Source organism: Rhinolophus hipposideros (genome assembly GCF_964194185.1).
Source record: "Rhinolophus hipposideros genome assembly, chromosome: 23".
NCBI classification, from domain to species: domain Eukaryota; kingdom Metazoa; phylum Chordata; class Mammalia; order Chiroptera; family Rhinolophidae; genus Rhinolophus; species Rhinolophus hipposideros.
Genome location: NC_138069.1, coordinates 6,072,554 through 6,096,213, shown reverse-complemented (window position 1 = coordinate 6,096,213; position 23,660 = coordinate 6,072,554). Strand labels below are relative to the sequence as shown.

General features: G+C 40.2%; 1 protein-coding gene across 9 annotated transcripts in view; it reads left to right on the top strand.

Moving 5' to 3' along the window:
- The window catches only part of NSD1 (nuclear receptor binding SET domain protein 1), a 153,296-nt gene that overhangs the window by 113,359 nt on the left and 16,277 nt on the right, over positions 1-23,660 (top strand). For all 9 annotated transcript variants that reach the window (XM_081036338.1, XM_081036333.1, XM_081036337.1 and 6 more), the window contains 6 exons: positions 889-1,032; positions 4,036-4,159; positions 9,225-9,425; positions 11,301-11,480; positions 19,818-19,974; positions 21,484-21,689. In XM_081036338.1, coding sequence (XP_080892464.1) covers positions 889-1,032; positions 4,036-4,159; positions 9,225-9,425; positions 11,301-11,480; positions 19,818-19,974; positions 21,484-21,689 — 1,012 coding nt within the window. The remainder of the gene's footprint in view (positions 1-888; positions 1,033-4,035; positions 4,160-9,224; positions 9,426-11,300; positions 11,481-19,817; positions 19,975-21,483; positions 21,690-23,660) is intronic.

Sequence of the window (23,660 nt, the reverse complement as noted above, 5' to 3'; positions counted from 1 at the left end):
TTTCACAGTAGAGGCCACATCCCTTTTTCCCTCGAGTTTATTTAAGAATAGTAGTCTGCTGAAATGGCTAATGGCTATAAGGAATCCTGGAGAAAAAGGAGAGCCTGAACCTAGTAAAAAGGCACATAAGGGTTCTGTGGATATGATCTTTTTAAAAGATCACATCCTGTATTCTAAGTATCAGATGAAATATATAACTGTTTCATCATGAAAGTAAACTTTTTCTAAAAACCAGAGAGCACAGTACCAAGTAACCATATGATCCAAATGAACTTGGATATTGTCCTTTGAAAAAGTTGAGACTGCTGCACTTAGGGGGAACGCTCATTTGCTTATTTCTTGCTTAATTGTAGAATAATGTGTGTAAACATTGGCTTTTAGGAAACAAGGATAATTTTAAAACCATTTCCTTGCAGAGCATCAGTGTAGTCATTGATGCTATCTTTGGCTTTTCCAACTCAGGTTAAAAGAGAAATAGAACAAGTCAGGCCAGCATCACACATTATAATAAAAAGAGTGTTTCTTTCCAGGACAACTTGAATAGAATGCCCAAGGGGGCATTATTTAGGAAACACTAATCTTGGAAGGACAAAATAAGTAATCAAATAAACTTAAGAATGTTTTCTCTCCCTTAGTGAAACCTTAAAATGGAACAGCTCAAAAAGTTCCAGTGGAACAGCCTCAGAGCAGTTAGTGGCAGGGCATGAGGCGCCCACTACCCGCCCAATCACAGCAGGGTTAGAACTAACATTGCATGCAGTCCGCCCGCGTGATTGGCTGAACATCTGTAAGTGCTTAATGGCTAGACAAATAGCAGCCCAGAGGGAGGGGGTCAGATGGAGGAGACATCAATAATGCAGATGTGGGATGTTATTTTTTCTCTGCAAGGGAGAACTGATGACACACAGGACAGCTTCAAGCCCTAAGGAGACTGTTGAAGATGGTGTAGAAAATGACCACGGGATGCCTGCATCTAAAAAACTGCAGGGTGAACGAGGTGGAGGAGCTGCACTCAAGGAGAATGTTTGTCAGGTAGAAAATGTTGCCATTTGCATTTTGATTGCTTGCTTATCTTTTAACAGAAGCTCTCTCCAGTTTTTGATGGCCCAGTCATGGTTATGTTAATTTTTTGGATGATTCCAATGGAGTCACTTCTCTTTCCCCACAAAAAGAAGAAGAGAAATATTTACTGCTGGTGAACCTTTTGCTCTTGTTGTCCATGAGTAGATATCAGATGTCCTGAAGTAGGTCTGAGATGGGAAAGGTGAATCTGTGCTTGTTCAGTCAAAGATCATTTTCCTATACCTGGCATGGGGGAGAATCTTTGGGTTTCACAGGAATTTTGCGCTTTGAGAGAGATTTATTTATTTACTTAAAGGTAATAACTTTAGAGAACCAACTGCCTGTATTTTTCTCTTTATTTAGCAAATGCTTATACAGTGTTTACTGTGTGTCAAGCACTGTTCCAGTCACTTTATAAATATTATATCATATTCATCATAAAAATCTCTTGAGATAGATTACCATTATTTTTATTTTACAGATGAAGAAACAGGCACAGAATGTTAAATAGCAAAGCCAGGATTTAAACCCAGGCAATCTGGGTTTAGAATCTTAACCAACCATTATGCTGTCTGTATTGCCTGTCTGTGAAATGGGATTCCACTTTATTGTTAAAGAGCCATTATTTGACTTGGGAGTAGAGTCAATTAAATGGATGATTTGGTTATGTTCTCTTTTTATGGTCTCAATTTACCTTTGTAAATTCTTAAAAATCTAGCATATAAAATGTTGAAGATACTAAGTTTTTGTTTTTTGTTTTCTTCTAATTGAAACAGCTGAAAATAAATTCTCCGCCTGCTCCAGTTCAACCCGTTGTTTCTCAGTCTAGTTGTGTAGGACCCAGTTAGTTCCCTGGCCCATGTTGGTATTATGAAGCTTGCGTCCCCCTGACCTCCAGGCAGTCGGGCGCCAGTCATTGGTTGGCCACTCACAGCAGCTCTTGCTGGCTGCCGGTCACCAGCCGGCTGCTTCTGGTAGCACATGGTAGCCCATGGCAACACACAGCAGCATTCAGCAGCACACGGCAGCTTACGCCCACCTCTGGCTGCTCACAGCAGCCCAGCTCCAGGGAGAGCTGTTGTTCACAATCTTAGCTGTGGAGGGCGCAGCTCATTGGTCCATATAGGAATCGAACCAGCAACCTTAGCGTTGGGAGCATGGCACTCCAACCATCTGAGCCACTGGGCCGGCCCACTAAAAATAAATTTAACCCAAACCCAGAATATGTTGTTATGGCCAATATAATTTCAATTCAGTTGCTTTGTTCATTTTCACTGTTATGTACACATTGTGTGTGTGTGTATCAAAGGACTGTTGGGGCAGCCTGTTAGCTCAGTTGGTTAGAGCGGGGTGCTCTTAACAGCAGCTTGTTGGTTTGATCCCCACATGGGCCACTGTGAGCTGCGCCCTCCACAACTAGATTGAAACAACTACTTGACTTGGAGCTGATGGGTCCTGGAAAAACACACTTAATAAACATAAACAAAAGTTAAAAAAGAAGGAAAAAATGACTGTTATGTACCAAAGATCATCTGCAAAAAATGATTAAAAGTGTGGTGATACAGTTAGTGGTCTTGGCTTGTATAGATCAGCCTTTGTTGAAATTTGTTGTCCTTGTACGATTTATGAATAGTGCCTCTTTTCTATTTGAGGTTGGTCATCTCAATTAAAGGGTTAGTCTATACATAAAATATATTCTTCAGTATATACTGTAATTGAAGATTTTCTGTTTCAGTGATGAAGATGATTTTTATGGTACATTAAAGCTAATGTCACTGGCACTGTCAATATACAACACAAAATATATAACACTTTAACGGCATTTGTCAATTTTTATGTCTGACTAGTGGATAATGGGAGAGCCAAACATGTTAGACTAGCTCATACTACCGGTTGATTAAGATCTTGGGGTCCCCATTTTAATCTCTAGCTGCCTCTGGCCTTTTTTGTCCAAAGTTCTATTCATTTGTTTATTTAAACTTTGATGTTAAGTGGCCAAGACCTGTTCTATTTGTTTGGGTTCCTGAAGATACTAGATCTGCCTAGCCCCTTTTCCTCTTCCTTGTTTTACAGAAAAAGATTTTTGTTTTTCCTTTCATTTTTAGCATTTTTCTGCTAATCCCTATGGGGAAACAAGTCAGGATATTAGAGGGATGAAAACTAACAAATGTTGGAAATTTGCATAATTTTCATTAAGTCTCACTGTTTTCAAAGCAACAGATTGTAGACCCTTATTCCTAAGGCCCTTTTAGTGACACCCTGTATTAGATGAGATCATCTCAGAAAGATGATCTGAGATGGTTCGTATCTCAAGGGTTGTTCAAACCTTGATTGGAGCCCTTTGAGAACAGGTATGACCCAAGGCCGGCTAGCCAGGATCTCTGGCTTGAACTGCTGCAAATAGTCTTCTTTGCTTCTGTTCTCGCCTTTCTACTCTTACACTCATTTTCCTTGTGGCATTCAGAGGGGTCTGTCTTCAAATGAATACCCGTAATGGGACCTTTTGCCTTTTTTGTACCTCATCTTCTACTTCTAACCGTTGTTCACTTGAGCCCAGTGACACTGGTTTTCCTCGTGATTCTCAGACATGCTGTGGTTTTTTCTGCCTGTGAAGTCAACTTTCTGTACTTGCTGCCTTCCTGGTCCTTCCTTCATGTTACATGGCCGACTTGTCATTCAGAGCCAGTCTCAGAGGCCATTCCTAATAACCCAATCCAAAGTATCTATTTGAATTCTCTGCGTAATGCTTATCATTGTTTGTTTAAGTTTTTACTTGTATTTTGTATCCTGAGAATATCAGAACCATGAGAGCCAGTGACCTGGTGGTGCCTGGCATTAGGAGGTAATCATTAAATACGGGCTGAATGACTGGCGGATTTCTTGTATCTAGCAAACCTGCTCGTTAGTCGGTGCCTTCATGAGGGCCTTCTGGGCATTTTTACAAACCTTTTTTTAATTTTATTTTCTTAACAGAACTGTGAGAAACTGGGTGAGCTGCTGTTATGTGAGGCTCAGTGCTGTGGGGCTTTCCACCTGGAGTGCCTTGGATTAACTGAGATGCCCAGAGGAAAATTTATCTGCAATGAATGTCGCACAGGTAAAGTGAGATATAGAAGAATCTTCTTCAGAAGAAAGTTTGAGTATTAAATTCTTTGGGGGAAAGAAACATTTATAGGAGGCACTGTTTTATTGCAATACTGGGCTAGTTGCTACAGACAGAGATAGGTGCTGTGTGGTCTTTGCCCTCAGAGAAGCACACCACATAAACAATGAATGTCCAGTGCAGCATAATGTAGTACAAAAAGTGTTATAGTGGAGACACATCTAAAGTGATACGTGAAAAAAGATGAGCCAGTGCCACAGGGGTAGATAGCTGAGTTTGGCTTTAAGAGAGAAATAAAAATTGGTGTGGAGATGGGAAGGACAGCACGTCCTAATAGAAGTATAGGCTATTGGGGAATAGGAAGCATAGATCAGTGTATTTACAGTTTAAGGTATTTTAGAGAAGGGGCATTGGTTAGTGACAAGGAAGGCTTCTGGGTTACGGATGGTTTATATTTCTTGATGTGAGTCGTGATTAGATAAGTGTGTTCACTTCATGATTATTCGTGAATCATACACATGATGTATACCATTTTGTGTGTGTATCAGATGTCAGTAAAACTGTTTACCAAAAAATGAAAGTGATATTTTGGGAGAGTTATAACACAGAGATTGGGTCAGAAACTAGGACTATTCAGACGAAATGAGCTTGTAAAGCACTTCACAAACTGCTAAGGACGTTGTACTTTATTCAGCATTATATGTGGATGTTATAGCATTTAAGTAGTGAACAAATGAAGGCTGAAGGTATAGATCTTCTGCTCAGAAGTCATTAAAACCGTAGGTGTGGATGAAGCTGCCCAAAGAAAAAACATCTGTAGAGTGAGAAGAGGGCCAATGCCAGTACCTGGGGATACCCAGTTAAAAGGGGCTCCAGGAGGTGTCTGTGAAGCCATGGGAGTGGATTGTCATGAGCAGGGACAGATACGGCAAAGAGACAGACCAAAATGGTTCTGCAATGAGTAGAGGCTGTTGTATTTGGCAATTTAAAAAATGTGTGTGTGTGTATACACACACACACACATATGCACATATATATATATGCACATATATATATATATATATTGGCAGAGGGTGCCATGCTAAACCAGGTTGAAGGTTAATGGGTAACTGAATACACTGTTTCTTACAGAAGCTTGATTTCAACAGAAAAGAGGGCAGTAGCTGAAGGGAGGATATTATAGAGTCAAAAGAAAGAACATCTTAAGGAGAACGAAGCCTAGGAACTGTGTAGGGAAATACCTTTCTTTAGCAGGAAAGGGAATAATTGATGGAGTAAAGTCACACACAGGAGAGGATAATGTTGAGATGAAAAGGTAAAATGGGAACGCACCATGGACTTGTGACGCCGAAGAAGGAAGCTGAATATGTTTTTTCTTGGCTTGGTGAGAATGATGGGAAAGGTCTTTCTAACTTGAAAGGAAGAGTATAGGTTTAGAGCAGCTTCTATGGGAAATGAGACAGAATTAACTTCTGTCTGTAAATAGATGGTCTTGTCAGATTGAGTTATTTCATCTTTCTGCTGCCACTGTTAGCAATATGGGAGCAAAAGCTGGAAGCCAAGATAGTTGTGGGGTTATTTTGCCTTCTGCACAGAAGGCTTTTGAACATTATGGGAAATACTGCTATCCAGCCCAGTAATTTTTTTCCCCTTAAATCCAGGATATAGGGAGAAGTGTGAAGTGACTTTTGACAGTCCTAACGTGGCTTCTTCTTTTCATCCTTAGCCACAGGACTTCTGTTCAGCTAGTCTTCAGATGGTTCTCCAGGTTGATTGTGCTATAATTTAGTTGTAATTTTAATGTGGTCATGGGAAGAGGCAAGCACAGTGCTTACCTTCTCTGCCATCTTGCCCAGACTCACCAAACTGTTTTTAAAAAGACTTTATTGAAGTATAAGTTTCCTAATATAAAATATATAGAAGTACGTATTTTAATGTATGTTTTGATACAATTTATACATCCATGTAACCACAACCACAAGGACAATTAGAATATTTTCATCACTCCAGAAAGTTGCCAGTCGATCTCACTCACCCCACCCCACCCCTTCCCCAATTTCAGGCAAACGATGATATGCTTTCACATTAAATTTATTCTTTTTTTAGTGTTTCATATAAGTAGAATCAAAGTGTGTTTAGTTTTTTTGTGTCTGGCTCAACATGTTTTCTTGAGACTCATCTGTGTTGATGTGTATATCAGTGGTTTATTCTCTTTCTTAAAAGTTTTATTGAGGTATAATTGTAAACTGCACAGAGTGTAGTTTGATACGTTTTGATGTGTCTGTGTGTATATACACCTGTGAAACCATCACTCAGCATAGTTATTTTGAGTTTCACCAACATTGTTTCAGGTATCAAGAGTTCATTCCTTTTTATTGTTGAGTAGTATTCCACTGTATGGATGTACCGCAGTTTATCTATTCATCTATCGATGTACATTTGGGTTGTTCTTAGATCAGGCTATTATAAATAAAGCTGCTGTGAACTTTCAATTCTTTGTATAGACACATTGTCTTTTCTCTTGTGTAAATACCCAATTGTAGAATAGCTGCATCGTATGATCGGTATATGTTTAACTTTTAAAGAAACATCCAAATTATTTTCCAAATTGTGTGCACCATTTTCATTCCCATCAGCAATATAGGAGAGTTTCTGTTCTTCCACATCTTCATCAACACGGTACTGTCAGCCTTTTTTAATTCTAGCCATTCTGATAGACGTGTAGTGGTATCTCATTGTGGTTTTAATGTGTATTTCCTTAATGACAAATGATACTGCACATCTTTTGTGCTTATTTGCTATCCTCTTTGATGTAGTGTCTGTTCAAATATTTTTTTTTAAATTAAGTTGTTTATTTTCTTACTTGTTGAGTTTTAAGAGTTCTTTATGTATATTCTGGGTGCAAGTTCCTTATCAGATATATGCTTTTTAAAATTATTCTCCCAATCTGTGGCTTGTTTTATTTTCTTAATAGTGTTTTGAGGAGCAGAAGTATTTAATTTGGATAATGTCCAGTTTATCAAGTTGTTCTTTTTGTGGACTTTGCTTTGGTGTCGTATCTAAGACATCTTGCTTAACACTGGTCATAAAGATTTTCTTCTGAACATTTTATTGTTTTAGTTTTCACATTTAGGCCTATGATCTATATTTTAAATTAATTTTTGCATATGATGTGAGGTACAAAGAGGTTATTATTTTTGAGGGTAGGAAATTTTACCCTAGTTTTAGTAAAGCTGAATAAAGTAAGAATAAGGGAGTCATTTCTTACTGCTGTGGCTCACCCTGTTTTCCTACAATGGGGTGGCCACACCTTCATTCGTTAATATTGGCTGCCAGTTATTCAGCATCAGGCAAGAATTTGCTTCTATCCAAATACATGTTTAAATTTTTTCCTAAAATCATTATTAGTTGGGTTATCTCACTATTTGTAGATGAGGTGGGTTATTTTAATGAGCTATTTCCAGCAAGTGCCAGAGGCAGGATTCATGTTCAGATCTCAAGCCTGGGTTTTTTCCTTTACATCGTATTGCTTCTCAGAGAGAGGTAAAATGCGTTTTTCCCCCCTTAAACTTTTTCTCACAGAAATCCTTTGACATAGTAGAGAGAGCAGTGTAAAGAATCTCCGTGCTTTCATCACTTAGCTTCAGTAGTTATCAACTTTATTTCTGGGTCATTTTTACCGATTTATTTCAAAAGGTCTTTCTGACAACTTTGAAAAAATATATCTGATGTGTAGCAAAATTACACAATAACCTACCTATTACGCAGCCCCATTTTCAGATTTTCCCTCTTGTTTTGAAGATGTCTTTTTACAGTGTTTTGAATCAAGATCCAAATAAGATCCCTGTGTTTTATTTTTTTGATATTTCTCTTAAATTTCTCCTAATCAACAACAGCACTATCCCCTTCTCCCTATACTATCCCGTTCGCCCTATATTTTAATGTCATTTATGTCTTCAGACAGTGGTCATTTGTCCTGCTACATTTTCCCCAGTCTAAATTTGGTTGTTTGCATCTTTCAGGTGTCCCTCTAACTTTCTTCTCTATCCTCCATAGTTCCTGGAAACTTGTAATTAGATCTAGAGGCTGGGTTAGTTTCACATCAGTTTTTTTCTGGCAAGGTGATGTGTACTTCCTATTACATCATGTCAGGAAGCATGTATTGTCAGTTTCCTGCTTAATGGTGATATTAAAATTGTTCATTGAGTTCATGTCGTCAGCCTGATCAGTGCGTTACAAAGTTTCTTACTGTGATACTGTGATGTATGATAAATACATAATTTAGTTTTCATCAAGTTTCTAGCACATGTCCTTTGTCTGTATCTTTTGGTATTTAACGAGGTGACTTTTGGACCCACCTAAGTAAGGATGGGGACTGTTTGCCTATAGAACCAATCATATTACGAAGGTTGGAACTTTTCAGTTCCACCCCCCCGACCTTGTGAGGGGAGAGGAGCTGGAGGTTGAATCAGTCCCCCATCGTGCCTATGTAATGAAGCACCCATTAAAACTTAAAAGGCTGGGGTCAGACAGCTTCTGAGCTGGTGAACACAGTGGAGATTATGGGAGAGTGGTGTTCTTGGAGAGTACGAGGAAACTGAGCCCTTTCCCCATACACTGCCTTATGCATGGTATTTTAGCTGCTCCTGAGTTACATCCTTTTATAACAAACTGGTCATCTAGTGAGTTACACGAGGCTCTGAAGTCTGTGAGCTGCTCTAACAAATTAATCGAACCCAAGAAGGTGATTGTGGGAACCTCTGATTCATAGCCAGTTGTTCAGAAGTACAGATGACAACCTAGACTGCAACTGGTGTCTGAAGGGTGAGGCAGGCAGTCTTGTAGGTCTGAACCCTTAGATGTTATCTCCAGGTAGATAGTGTCTGACTTGAATTGTAGGATAAACAGCTGGTGTTGAAGAATTGGGAACACACCCCCACACACATACACCCATGTTGGAATTCGGTGTATAATTGTGTACTCACTAACTTTTCATCTAGTGGCTTAACATTGGATGAATTATTGAATTGTTATTAATTTGTTACCTTCTCTTTCCCAGGAATCCATACTTGTTTTGTATGTAAACAGAGTGGGGAAGATGTTAAAAGGTGCCTTCTGCCCTTGTGCGGAAAGTTTTACCATGAAGAATGTGTCCAGAAGTACCCACCCACTGTCATGCAGAACAAGGGCTTCCGGTGCTCCCTCCACATCTGTATAACCTGCCATGCTGCTAATCCAGCCAGTGTTTCTGCATCTAAAGGTATGGGTTTTTCCCGTGGACCAATCCAATTATAAAATCTTGGCTTCATTTGCAGGGGATATTGCCAGGGGCAATCTATCATGTCTCTGTGACCTCTCTAGCTTTTGTCAGAGTACCAGCATTTTATGTGAGAGAGAAGAGAGTAATGGACTAGTTAAGCAGTCACCACGTTGTATTCCATAGAGCCATAATGTAATGTGGTAGTTTTAAATATTTGGATTTTTATGTTAGGTTTCGTTTGAAAAAGTATTACGCTGTATGCCTCCCTCCCCTTATCCCATTAGACCCAGGTGTGTTCTTCTCCTTTGGGCCCTTTATATCTGTGGTTGTCAGATACAGTATCTTTCAGACATGCATGTACGAGGTGTGATCAGAAAATACAGTGAATGCGGCTGCCGAGTGCATCCAGTGGAAAGGTGGGGAGCTTCAATATTGGAAGTGGCGTATCGAACCTTAGTAACTGTGACAAGTTTCAGTTTGTTCGGTGCAGTCAGTCAGGTGTGAGCTACAGTTGAGAGAAGGTGTGTTTTAAAATGTGCTATAAATTGTCCTCCATCATAACAATGCTCCGTGTCACACCTCACTTGTGGTATATGGCAATTTCTGTCAAATAAAAACATGGTATTTTCTTACTCGCTCTGGCACCTTGTGACTTCTGGCTCTTCGCCAAAATCAGAATGATTTAGGACATGAAAGCAGCCACAACAGCACGACTAAAGACACTCACGAAAGAGGACTTCCAGAACTGCTTCAGAAAGTTGGCAAGAACGATAGGATAAGTGTGTTCGAAGCGAGGGGGAGTATTTTGAAGGGGATTAACGGCAATAGGTCTTTTACTGTAATAAATTTTTTTATAGTTAAACATTCACTGTATTTTTTTATCACACCTCGTAGGTCAGAACTGAGGTTTTTGTTTTGTGTTGATTTATTGTTTTTTTTTTTTTTTAATGGAAATTCCCATCCTGAAAGCTTTTTTCTCCTTCATAGTTAGGTTGAGAACTGAGATTTCCGAAATTGTGTGTGTGTAGGTAAACTCAAGTTTTTTAATCTGTTGCCTGTTGAGAAAACAATAATTTCTTTCTGTTCAGTAATAGTAGGTTTATTACTTATTTGCCTGAACGCCAAATATTCTCTACTGTTAAATGGTTGTGTGCCCAGTGAATCCCCCTTCACCCACAGGGGATTGAGCAGGAAAATTTAGTAGTGTTGACTTTTCTTTTAATCAGACTGGCAGTACCTATTGTAAGTTGGTTTCCAGGCCCTGTAGATCTCATCAATCTTAAGTACAGTAAATTAACTTGCTTGATCAAAATTGCAGTTTAATCATCAGCTACTTTCCCCTTTCAGAAGTTACTGTAGATTGCCTTTAGGTGGTTTCATAATGGTTTGTAGTTGGTGAAGTATGTTAGAGGATATATTTCATCTGGGAGAAGTAGAGGGTTCATTTACCTGAAAAGCTTTAAGAATCAGAGTACCAGGCAACAAAAGCACACATTAGTGTTCTTCCCAGCTGGTCTTTTATTCTGATTGTGCACATCCCCACACCCCAACCCAACCGCCCCCATTTAGTTTGCAGGTGATTCCAGGTTTCCTAGGAGTAATGGGCAGGGCTTTGAATGGGCTTTCCTTGATGATGCAGACTCACTTAAAACAGTTGTGGGTTCTGACTATTTATGGCGACTTACACATACCTGCCACCTGAGCTTTTCATAGTGAATTGGATGTTTAAGACCCATTGCCGTAGTAGTACTTGCTTCTATTTGTGACATTTTCTCAGTTCTAGCAAATACACTTGAATAGCTCACATTTTTTTATATTTAATCTCTTTATTTTTCTTTTGCTCCTCCCTGGTTTTCCTACTTCTCATATTTCTAGGTCGTTTGATGCGCTGTGTCCGCTGCCCTGTGGCATACCATGCCAATGACTTTTGCCTGGCTGCTGGCTCAAAGATCCTAGCGTCTAATAGCATCATCTGCCCCAACCACTTTGCACCCAGGCGGGGCTGCCGGAATCATGAGCACGTTAATGTGAGTTGGTGTTTCGTGTGCTCAGAAGGTAAGACAGGACTTCGCGATGTATGAATAGTCTAAAAAGAGATTAATACAATATTTCAATTGCACTGGAAAGTTTTCTTCACATTGCCACTATAAGAACTATTGGGAGGTGGTGTCCTGAGTTAATGATAACACAGCAGAATTTTCAAATTTGGTTTTGTTCCCCATTAGGGAGAGGTTTTATTTTTATTTTGAATAATGACTTGATTTTTTATTAAAATGTTAAACAATTGAAGCAATAAAGAAAAATACACAAGAAAGGAAACAGAATCACTCTTGGAAGACGGGGGAATGTGGTCAAATGGTACAAACTTCTAGTTACAAGATGAATTAAGTTTGGGGGATGTAATGTACAGCATGGTGACTATAGTTAACAATACTGTATTGTATATTTGAAAGTTACTAAGAGAGTGGATGTCATGTAGGGACTCAGCTCCCGCGCCCCACACAAGAATGCAGGATAGGGGCCGGCCCGGTGGCTCAGGCGGTTGGAGCTCCGTGCTCCGAATTCCAAAGGCTGCTGGTTTGATTCCCACATGGGCTGGTGGGCTCTTAACCACAGGGTTGCTGGTTCGGCTCCTCGAGTCCCGCAGGGGATGGTGGGCAGCGCCCCCTGCAACTGGGATTGAGCACAGCACAGTGAGCTGAGCTGCCGCTGAGCTCCCAAATGGCTCAGTTGGTTGGAGCGCATCCTCTCAACCACAAGGTTGCCAGTTCAATTCCTCGAGTTCCGCGAGGGATGGTGGGCATCACCCCCTGCAACCAGAATTGAACACGGCACCTTGAGCTGAGCTGCCTCCTGGATGGCTCAGTTGGTTGGAGCGCGTCCTCTCAACCACAAGGTTGCAGGTTCGACTCCCACAAGGGATGGGCTGTGTCCCCTGCAACTAGCAATGGCAACTGGACCTGGAGCTGAGCTGCGCCTTTCGCAACTAGGACTGAGGGGACAGCAACTTGGGGCTGAGCGGTGCCCTCCACAACTAGAATTGAAAGGACAACAATGTGACTTGGAGAAAAGTCCTGGAGGTACACACTGTTTCCCAATAAAGTCCTGTTCCCCTTCCAAAAAAAAAAAAAAAAGTGCAGGATATGGTGAGGCCAAAAAGGAACAACAATGGAGCCATAGATAGGGGAATCATACCACTATATTCTGTATGGCAGCTGGTCGAAACACAAAAGTAAACATCTGCCAGTACCCCAACGAGGGGTTTCCCTGCACCCCAGTCTTGCTGGCGGCCAGGCAAGATTCAGGAAGTAGGATCAACACGATCCACAATCCAGAATCTACTTGCTAGCCACAGTCCGCTTCTCTACCAACCAACCAACCAACCCCCTAGCATAGCCACAGCAGTTATATTAGTGGCTAATGGCTAGCCAATAACAGCTGATGGCCATCTAATAACCGAGCCAGCACCTTTCCACATGAGGCCGAGAGCCTGGAAACTGCTCTTCTGGCTCTGTCCCCACAGTGGATCGTTTAAAAAAAACTGTAACTGTGATATGTTGGATATATTACCTAATCTTATTGTATAATCATTTCACAGTGTATACATATCAGGTCATTATGTTGTACACTTTAAACTACACAGTATTATATGTAAACTACCTCAATAAAGATGGAAAAAAAAGGAAAAAATAAACTGGAGGCGAGAGAATGAACGAACCTCAAATCATCCAAAGTCCCACCATCAGAAAAAAACATTGCTTAATATTAAGTGATACTCCTCCAGACATCTGTGCATATAAACAGATGGAAGGTGTAGATAACTGGGTAGGAACAATTCTAGAAGATGGTATCATGGTATAATTTTTTTTAATTTTAGCATGATTTAAACTGAAGAAACAAAAGGAAAGAAATTTATGAATTTCCTTACTATAAGAGATTTTAGTTCCTAAAAGGTGTTATAAAGTGAAAGGGAAAAAATTTATAGTTTTATTTTTTCCCCTTTCCTTCTTCCATCCCCTCACCCCCCCACTCCAGTTCAAGCCCTTGTTTCTCAGTCTAGTTGTGTAGGACACAGCTCTCTGGCCCACGCTGGAATTATGAGCCGTGCGCTCCCGCCGGCTGAGGCGGTCGGTCGCCGATCTTAGCTGTAGAGGGCGCAGCTCACTGGCCCATGTGGGAATCGAGCTGGCCACCTTGGCATTAGGAGCACAGCGCTCCAACCACCTGAGCCACCGGGCCAGCCCTTTATATTGTTTTTCAATTTAAAAATATTTCTCCTGTGGAACAGAGTTAATATTATTCTTCACAATTTCTTTCCATTTCTCATAGACTGATTTTTGCTAGTGAAGTGGAGGACTTAGTGTTCATTGCTTTTCTATTTACTGTGGTGCTTGTAGTTCTGAATTCCTTATTTTAATTTTGCTCTTGGTTGTCTGAACTTCTAAGAAGCAACCATAGGTGCTGTAATTCTCTACTTGAGGCTGTTGGTCATTTGCCTCTATAGCAGTGTGAGGACAGAGCCAGGAGTGCAGTTTCCAGGCTCTCGGCCTCAGGTGGAAAGGTGCTGGCTCAGGTAGTAAATGGCCATCAACTGTGATTGGATGGCCATCAGCTGTGGCTAGTTGGCCGTCAGCTGTAACCAGTGAGCCATTGGCCACTAATATAACTGCTGTGGCTACGCTAGCAGAAAATGAGGACTAGCAAGAAGATGGTGGCTGAGCCTACAAGCGTGGTGTGTGGCGGAGTGTGGACTGCGCGTTCTGTGGCTCCTGCTTCCCGTGTCTCCAACCCAGCCGCCAGCGAGACTGTAGCGAGATGACTCCCCTACCTATGGCTCCGTGGGTGTTCCTTTTTGGCCTAGCCGCATCCTGCGTTCTTATGTGGGGAGCGGGAGCTGAGACCCCGCAGTCCGCCCTGCATGACAGATGGCACAGCGAGCAGGGTACGGTGCCGACCAAAGCACTCCAAAGGGCGGTGGAGCAGTTTGTGCATATGAACCCTCAGTCTTGGGAAGACCAGGAGGAGCAGCTGCCGGAGAGCTGGACCCCTGTGGAGGGGTGGGAAGACGTGGACAGTTCCCCAACCAGCATAGGTCAGAGAAAGCGAAGGTCGTTGCGGCCCTGCGGGCTGGGAAGTGCTTGCTGAGGCAGCCTAGATGCGGCACTTGTCCCAGGAGGAAAGGCTTGCTGAGTCCTCCATGGGAGATGCGGGTGAGGTCAAGGTTGTCCGTCCCTCACCCCTCAGACAGCCCTGGCGAATGACTATGGACTATGGGGAATTGCCTTCTATCCCTAATTTAATGGACTGCTTGACTGTTTGGGAACATGCCACCATGTAATGGAACTGGCAGTTTGCTTTTGTGTCTTTACTGGCAGCCATTGAGAATATGTAAGCACCTTGACTGTGAGCCGCTGTTGTTCTAGCACGGTACCCTGAGAGGCCCAGAGAGAGTGGTGGTGCCCTGAGAGCCCTGGCTGAGTCCAGGAAGTCTGGCTGTGCCCAGAGAGGGTGGTAGTGCCCTGAGAGCCCTTTCTGTGCCTGGGGAGACTGGTGGTACCCTAAGAAGCCCAGGAAGTCTGGCTGTGCCCAGAGAGCCTGGCTATGTCCAGGATATTGCATTCATCTCAGGCTCCTCGTACAGGGCCCCTCGCGGAAGACGTTTGTCGCGTAGATTGTGAGGCGAGACCTTGTAGGGGTGGAGTGTGGGGACAGAGCCAGAAGTGCAGTTTCCAGGCTCTGGGCCTCACTTGGAAACGTGCTGGCTCAGGTCTAAATGGCCATCAACTGTGATTGGATGGCCATCAGCTGTAACCAGTGAGCCATTGGGCACTAATATAACTGCTGTGGCTACGCTAGCAGCAAATGGGGTCCAGCAAGAAGATGGTGGCTGACATAGCAAGTGCGGAGTGTGGTGGAGTGTGGATTGCGGATTCTGTGGCTCCTGCTTCCTGTGTCTCCAACCCAGCCGCCAGTGAGACTGTAGCGAGATGACTCCCCTACCTATGGCTCCGTGGGTGTTCCTTTTTGGCCTCACCATGTCCTGCGTTCTTATTTGGGGAGCGGGACCAGAGACCCCACAGGCCGCCCCGTACGACAAGCAGAAACACATGTTGGTTGGGTTACTATAAATGTTTAGGCTACATGCTCTTTCTCTTAGATTTTTGTGGACATTGATCCACTATCTTCTGGGTTTTAGGGTAGCTCTGGTTCTCTTATCCACTTTCTTCATTCTTTTTGAAATTGGCTAAATTTTGTTAATTTTTTTGTTACAGTTTTCCTTTTCTTTTTTTGAATATCTGCTTTTTTTCTCTCAAGATTTATATACATGACAATTTAGGGACAAGATACACCTACTGACTAGGTTTCGCATCAGGACATTTTGTGTTCCCCAGTTATGGTGCTAATATAACCAAATAGAATATTAAGTGCTAATTTGGGTGGAAAGTGGAACTTGTTTCAATGCACAAAGAGGAGTGTGTTGTTTTTGGTTTCAGATATGTTAACTTTGTTGTTGTCCTGTATAAAAGTTGATGGCATCATACATTGCTTTTTGTTCTTATAATGTCTGCTTCTTATAAGACTGTTGTGGTGAACACTGCTGCCTATTATCATATCATCTTTCTTCTGTTTAGAAGAAAATTAAAAACAGCGTTTTGTTTTTGAATAGCACTTAAATGTAACTTTCTGTAATTCTACTCTTAGAATGAAAACAGGTGCTGAAGTGCAGGCTCCACGTTTTTTCTTCGTTTTTTCGTGTTTCTTGAACACAGGAAGATCAAACAGTTTCAGGCAGTTTTTAACTTCAGAATGGGATGAAATGAATGAGATGGTTTCAGAATAGAAGTACCCATGTGATTACAGTCCTAACTTTGGGTTGGACTCTGAAAAGCTACCCAGTCCATTAATGGATACTCATAGTGATAACTGAGTCCCCAAGAAAACTTAGTAGCTGCAGCAGCGGCTCTCAAAGTGATTCATGTATCCTTGGGAAGCAGGGAACGCCCAGAGGCTCTTTCAGGGACTTCAGTGATATCATTCAAGCTCTTTTCATAGTAATACTAAGATGTTACTTGTGTTTTTCACTTTTTTGACATTTGCATTGATGGTGCAAAACCAGTGGTGGGTAAAATTGGCACCGTAGCACAAATCAAGGTGTTGGCTGTAAACCATGCAAGTAAAAGCATTCATTGTATTCTTTGTTACCACACACTTGCAGTAAAAACATGGAAATTTCACATAAGAGTATCCTTCATAAAGAGGTAAAATTTACTGATTTTTATTAAATCTCAATCCTGAAGTGATCATTGTTCTAATATTCTGTGTGATAAAATGGGAAGTACATGTAAAGTGGTTCCGTGATGGCAAAAACAGTCATGCAATGAAGTTGCCAATCTGAACTAGCTTCTTTGTTCATGGAAAACCATTTTTAGTTGTAAGAATGTATTGACAAACTGTGTCTCTTTATACTTGGATATTTGTCAGACATTTTCTTGAAAATGGATGAAAATGAGCCTATTGATTCAAGGAAAACGACTGACAGAAATTGTTGCCAGTGATAAAATATGAGTGAAAATTAGAATTTTGGAAAATATTATCTACTATCCTGAGCTTAACAGTTTCCTGGTATTACTGATGAAATCATAGTGACATTAACAAAAATGACATTTTAATAGTACACAATGAAATAAATCCACATTGGGAAGATCTACCAGACTCAGCAAACCAACGTTTTTCATATGACCAATGCACGATGTTAACAAAGCATGCATATATACAAGTACCATTGAAACTGCAAGGCAGATCAATGAATTTTAATGTAATTCTACTAAACGTTTATTGATGTGGTTTCAGATTTGACATTGCAAATGAAGTCTCCCATGTGGAGTTTTAGTGAATAGTATCAAAGAAGGAATATGTACAGTTACTAAGCAAATCATTAAAATACTTCATTTTCCAACTATCTCTGACATCAGGTTTTTTCATGGACATCATCCAAACAACATATTGCAGTAAATTTAAAAATATTTGTAAAAGTGTAAAACACTGAGCTCACTAATTTTTTTTTTTTTTACTTGTATTTATTTAAGTGTGTTTTTCCAGCACCCATCAGCTCCAAGTCAAGTGGGTTGTTTCAGTCTAGTTGTGGAGGGCGCAGCTCAGTGGCCAATGTGGGGCCGTCCCATCACTAAAAATTTTTTTTTTGAAAAATATAGTTTTTTCACAAAAATGTTATTTATGTTAACAGTAGATTTATTGTTATTTAAAAATAAATTAATATTTAAAAAATTTTCTTAGTTTTAATCTCTGGTAAATATCAATATTTTTATTCCACATAAACAAAAGCTTAAATCTCACTTATTTTTTTTTTTAGTATAAAGTAGTCCTAAGGCCCAAAAGCCTGAGGAACTTCTGATCTCACTATTTAAGATTATCCTGCTGTTTAGAACACAGAGACTATTCTTAGGACATTTTTGGGGGCCCATGTATAGGAGAAAACTCAAGGTAACTATGCAGAGTATTAGGATAATAACATGGTAAATTCCTAAATTGAAAGGAATCAATCCTTAGAATACAGAAATATGTTTCAAATTTATTTTCTCTTACCCTTTTCCACCAAATGTCACTTTTTCATCTTTTGGTTTCCTCTGATGATTCATGCAGTTTTCCCTCTTTTATCTTCTGGTCTTTTCTTCTCTGTATATCCTATACTGCTACCACAGACTGTCCTGCCTACTTCCCACCTGTCTACTTAGATTAATCCTGTTGACTTCTTTCCTCATATTCCCCTTCAGCTCATATCCCATTATGGCCTTCCGTGCAAAACTGATTCCCCTCAGCTCTGACCCTTGGCCTTTTTTCACTGGGTATTCTGTCTAGATTTCTTTTTATGTTATATCCTTTTTTGATCAAATGTCTTATTGCATGTGAAATATTTCTGGTATATCATGAATGCCAGCTTAGGAAAAGGATTTTTCTACTAAGCCCATGTAGTTAGTTGGTAAACTGTGCTATTATTATATTGTGACTCAGCAGATAACTAAGCATAGATAGGAATGTTGTAGAAGTTATTACATTATTGGGGCAGTTAAACTTCTGTGACTCTAGGTAACTCCTAATGTCCCAATGCTTGACTCATCCACGAAATGCACAAGAATAGCTAAATGAGTTTCAGAGCATAGAGTATAGGTTATATGTATTGAGTAAACAAGTTTTTCAAACTTGTTTTATAGCAACAGACTTTTTTCCCAAATGAAATCTCACTCTGAATCTGAGCTGCAGTATACAACACAGATAAGAGAGCTTCTGTACCGTGTTTCCCTGAAAATAAGACCTAGCTGGACCGTCAGCTCTAATGTGTCTTTTGGAGCTAACATTAGTATAAGACCTGGTATGATATATGATATGAGACCTGGTCTTATATTAATTTTTGCTCCAAAAGATGCGTTTGAGCTGATTGTCCGGCTAGCTCTTATTTTCGAGGAAACACGGTAATAAGCCTAGTATCTGAAAACTTGGACGGAGAGGGGAAACTTACATCAACAAACCACATTAGTACCTGTGATTTTAGTCACCAATGAAAATAACAATTATTGCAGTTGTTGATATTTTGAAATATTTGCAGTCATTACTACTGCTAGATCGTTATTTATGCATTACAAAGAAACTTATATAACTAATCTCTTGTTCTAATATTTTGATCAGTGTTCTTTTTATTTTATGTATTACATTTATGTATTTATAAATGTTATTCTGAAAAGTGGTCATAAGTGCCATGAGAGTGCCAAACATAAAAAAGATTAAAAAGTTAATAATTTAAAAAGAAGGAAAGAACTGACCTTACAGAGACTGGTTACCTGTCAGACACTACTCGGCAGTTTATTCACTTGTTTACTCCTGAGACAGATTTGCTTATTTATTGTTCATTGTAGAAACACCGTAACCATTGAGGAAGTTAAAGCTCAGGAAAATAAATTCCCCAAGGTCTCATGATCTTAGTGCGCAAATCTGACATTAGTTAAAGCTTGTGTGCTCTGTATACTCTGGTCATTGTGTGTCATTGATATTCTCTTAGTGTGTTACCTTTTAGTGAAGAGGAAGTAATGTATATATGTGTATATATACATACACAACTTTTAGAGGTTTGCCCTAACCTGATTTTGCCAATAAGATCTCATGTTTATTTGCTGTGAATCTAACAAACCCTCAGGGGTGTGGTTCAGGAATATTGGAAAGGGAATACTCTTGTATGAAAGTCTTTCTGAATAACTGATTAAATTACCAGGCCCTTGGCTGAGAGAGAAATAATTGGTTAGGAGCTGAGCAAAATCTGTTTTAGCTGGGTCTTTATATGCAACCTTGTGATTCTGAGTGCCAGAGTTTTTATTTTTATAGGAGGCAGCCTTCTGTGCTGTGATTCTTGTCCTGCTGCTTTTCATCGGGAATGCCTGAACATTGATATCCCTGAAGGAAACTGGTATTGCAATGACTGTAAGGCAGGCAAAAAGCCACACTACAGGGAAATTGTCTGGGTAAAGGTTGGACGATACAGGTGAGTGAGCATGGAGATTAGTGGTCATTTCTTTCACCTTCCCGTTTCTTAGGATCTCTTCCATACAGTACTTAATTTTTAAAAAATGATCTCCCTGATTAAGCAAGGTCCACCCAACCCCGCATTAATTTTACATTCTGTTAGGTTAGTACAAAAGTAATTGCGGTTTTTGCAATTTTATTAACTTTTTAAACTGCAGTTACTTTTGTACCAATCTAATAAAAGAACTCACTTTATGTTTGTGGTCATGGGAATAAATACATATCACCTTGTAGAAAATTCATTAATGAAAACAAGCCCATGACCTTACAAACACAGAAGATACATTGTTAACATTTTGGCATATTTACTTGCAGACACACCAGTACATGCTCCTTCAAAGTAATGGTCTTTATAGTTTAATACTCAGTTTTGTGTCTTGCTTTTTAAAATTATTTTTATTGATCATGCAATATACAAAAGAATATTGTAACATGCATGATTTTAAAGAATAATAAAAGGAACACCTGTGCACCTATGTATGTACCTCCCAGTTAAAGAAAGTGCGTTACTGTCCTTTTGAGTCTCCCTCCATGCCCTTCACACCCAGAGGTAACCACTATGCTGCATTTTGTGTTTTTATTATTTTGCCTTGCTGTATAGTTTTGCCATATGTATAATGTTTTATGCTACATGTTTTTTGGACTTTTAAATATAAACAGGTTATTTTTGCTATATTTTTCCACAACTTTTTTTTTCCCCCGTTCACTATTATTCTCTTGATTTATTATGGTCAGCACCATGTTCTAGTTCATTCACACCCTATAGTTACACAGTGTAGTTGATTTCAGCTGTTCGTTCTCATTTGGACTGTGAACGTTTTGTCAATGTTTCTTGGGGTACACTCATAGGAGCTTCTCTAGGGCTTTCTCAGGATATAATAGCAGGGTAGAGGTTTCCAGGTTTAATAGTTGATGCCAAATTGTTTTCCTAAAGTTGTTGTATTTATGTGCTTTGCGGGGAGACTTTCTTGGTGTCATTGTTCTATCCCCTAGTAATTACTGAAAATTTCCTTTTTAAAGGCCAAATTGTATTTCATTGTATAGTGTACCATAATTACTTTTATTATTCCCTTAATATTAAGCATTTAGATGATTTCCAGGTTGTCATCCTTATAGATAATTCTTCAGTGAACATTATAGTCATAAGACTTTGTTTCTATTTCTACTTATTTCCTTTTATAGATTCCTTGACGTAGACTAACTGAGTCTGAGGGAGTGTGTGTGCGCGCGCGTGTGAGAGAGAGAGAGAGAGAGAGAGAGAGAGAGAGAGGGAGGGAGGGAGGGAGGGAGGGAGGGGATGGATCTTCTCAGGATTTTGTTCTCTGGTTAGACTAGAAGATTGCTGAAGGTCAGACTTTAATGTGAATAGACAGACATTGCTATTCCTTATTCTATCCTAAAAGTAGGTTATTTTACTAGTGCCTTGCAGTCTTCCAGAGTTTCCCATCTTTGTTTTCTCCTTTCCTAGGTGGTGGCCAGCTGAGATCTGCCATCCTCGAGCTGTGCCTTCCAACATCGATAAGATGAGACATGATGTGGGCGAGTTCCCTGTGCTTTTCTTTGGGTCTAATGACTATCTGTGGACCCACCAGGCCCGGGTCTTTCCCTACATGGAAGGGGATGTGAGCAGCAAGGATAAGATGGGCAAAGGAGTAGATGGAACATACAAAAAAGGTAACTATCCATTTTGTTTCTCAGACTAGCATAGACCTTGTTGCCTGAGTATCTGCTCTGTGTTAGAATTCACATACATTCCATTAGCAGCTGTGTTCTGCCCTCTGAGGGTGTATGTGGCTGCAGCTACAGGATTTTGCAGGGAAGTTGACCCACATAACTCATTGTTTTTGAGCCTAACCTTTTCTTAACTGGAATTTCCTTAAGGGAGGTTTTTGTTGTCTTACAAGTTCTATTTTCTCAACATCTTTTCAAGTACTGAAGTTTCGTAACTGTTTAATAGAATAAACATTGGTTTGCTAGGCAAGGGCCACAATCTCTAGCAGAGCCACATTTATTCCAAGGAGGGTTTTTTTTTTTTTTTTTATTGTTGTTTTAGTTTCCTGGGGGGAAATAAAACTCACCTAAAATTATAGAGCAAAATAAGATAGTGAAAGTCAAAACATAAATATTCTGAATCAAAAGAGATTTTTATAAGCTGGCCTAGCAGTGAAGGAGTGGGGGACATTTGGGGCCAAACGGGTCAAATCAACTAATAGCCTCTGTTTTCTCTACTATATAATGAGTAAAGTTTGCTCTGATTATTTAGTGAGATAATGAAAAAAATCAACCTTCAGGGCACATAGTTGGTATTCTGGTAATGATAATTATCTTCTTCCATTAGTTGTCCTTTGAAAGGCAATACAGGTATCACTTGTTATTTGAATCTAATTGGACATTTAAGTATAAGATTTTGTCCGCATGGTGAGGCAAAAAGGGTTCTAAGAAAGTGAATCTGCCTGGTGAAGTGCAAGAAGATTCTAGGCAGTTGAAAACTTCCTGTATGAGAAGGGGAATGAGAACGATGTCCATAGGGAAGACATTCTCAAAGGTCCTATTTGCCTCGTGTTACTTCAGTGGGTCCTCACTTACCTGTTGGCCATGTGGTTTCTGTGTAGATAAGGGCTATCAGTACTAATACTATAGGATTATAGTATTAGGATGAGTGTTGTCATCTCAGATGGTGAGGGACCCAGTCGCCAACATCTTTGTCTGCACAGAGCTGGCCACTACCGAGGCTGTGGGAGATCGGGGAGTGCAGGGAATACTGCAAGTCTGAGCCTGCCAAAGCTCTGGGATTCTGCTCTTTCTATTCCTTGATCCTGGGCTGGCTGGGTGCCTCTGCCTTCAAGGAGCACATGTTTTTATAGGGGATTTGGACACAGGTACCAGCAGTTAAAATTGCATTTACTGAGTGTTGTAGAAGTGTGCATGGTATGCTATAGGAGCACACCAGGAGGAAGCATGACTGCACTGGGGACCAAAGTGTGGAAATAACGTGTAGCTTCTTTCCTATGTGATGCTTTGAAGAATGAACCATAATGGTAATAGTTGCTGTTTGTTTTCAGGCCCTGTTTAGTTTGTTTTTTGCATTAAATCCTTGTGGCAATCCTATAAGTTAGATGCCATTATCCTTATCTTACAGATAAGGAAACTGAGACCCATAAAAGTTAAATTACTTGCCCAAGGTCCCGGTGCTGGTAAATGATAGAGGAAGGTTTCAAATGCTGGGAGTTGGGCACCAGAATCCAATTTTTTAATCCGTACACTGACTGTGAAGAAGTTAACTTAAAATGTTGTAACAAGAAGAAAGCAAATGTGAAAGCACATCTTCATTCTAACATGCTGAGTTAGTGACCTGCAAATATTTGGTATAGTTTAAGCATGGGGTGGGAGAGCACTGGGCTATTTGCCTGAAAAGGTAGGTAAGTTCTATGGTCAGAGCAGAGTTTTGAGCCTGTCACAGGGAGTGCCATGGGGTGGAGAGGATGACGGGTACTGGATAGACGTTGAGTAGATAGGCAGGACATGCTAGATAATAGGATGAAGAAAGAAGGAATTTTAGAACAAGTTAGAGGACTCCAGACAGTACAAACTCTGCTGCATGGTCACTGAGAAATGGAGAAAAAAGGATGGATCAGAGGTGAGATT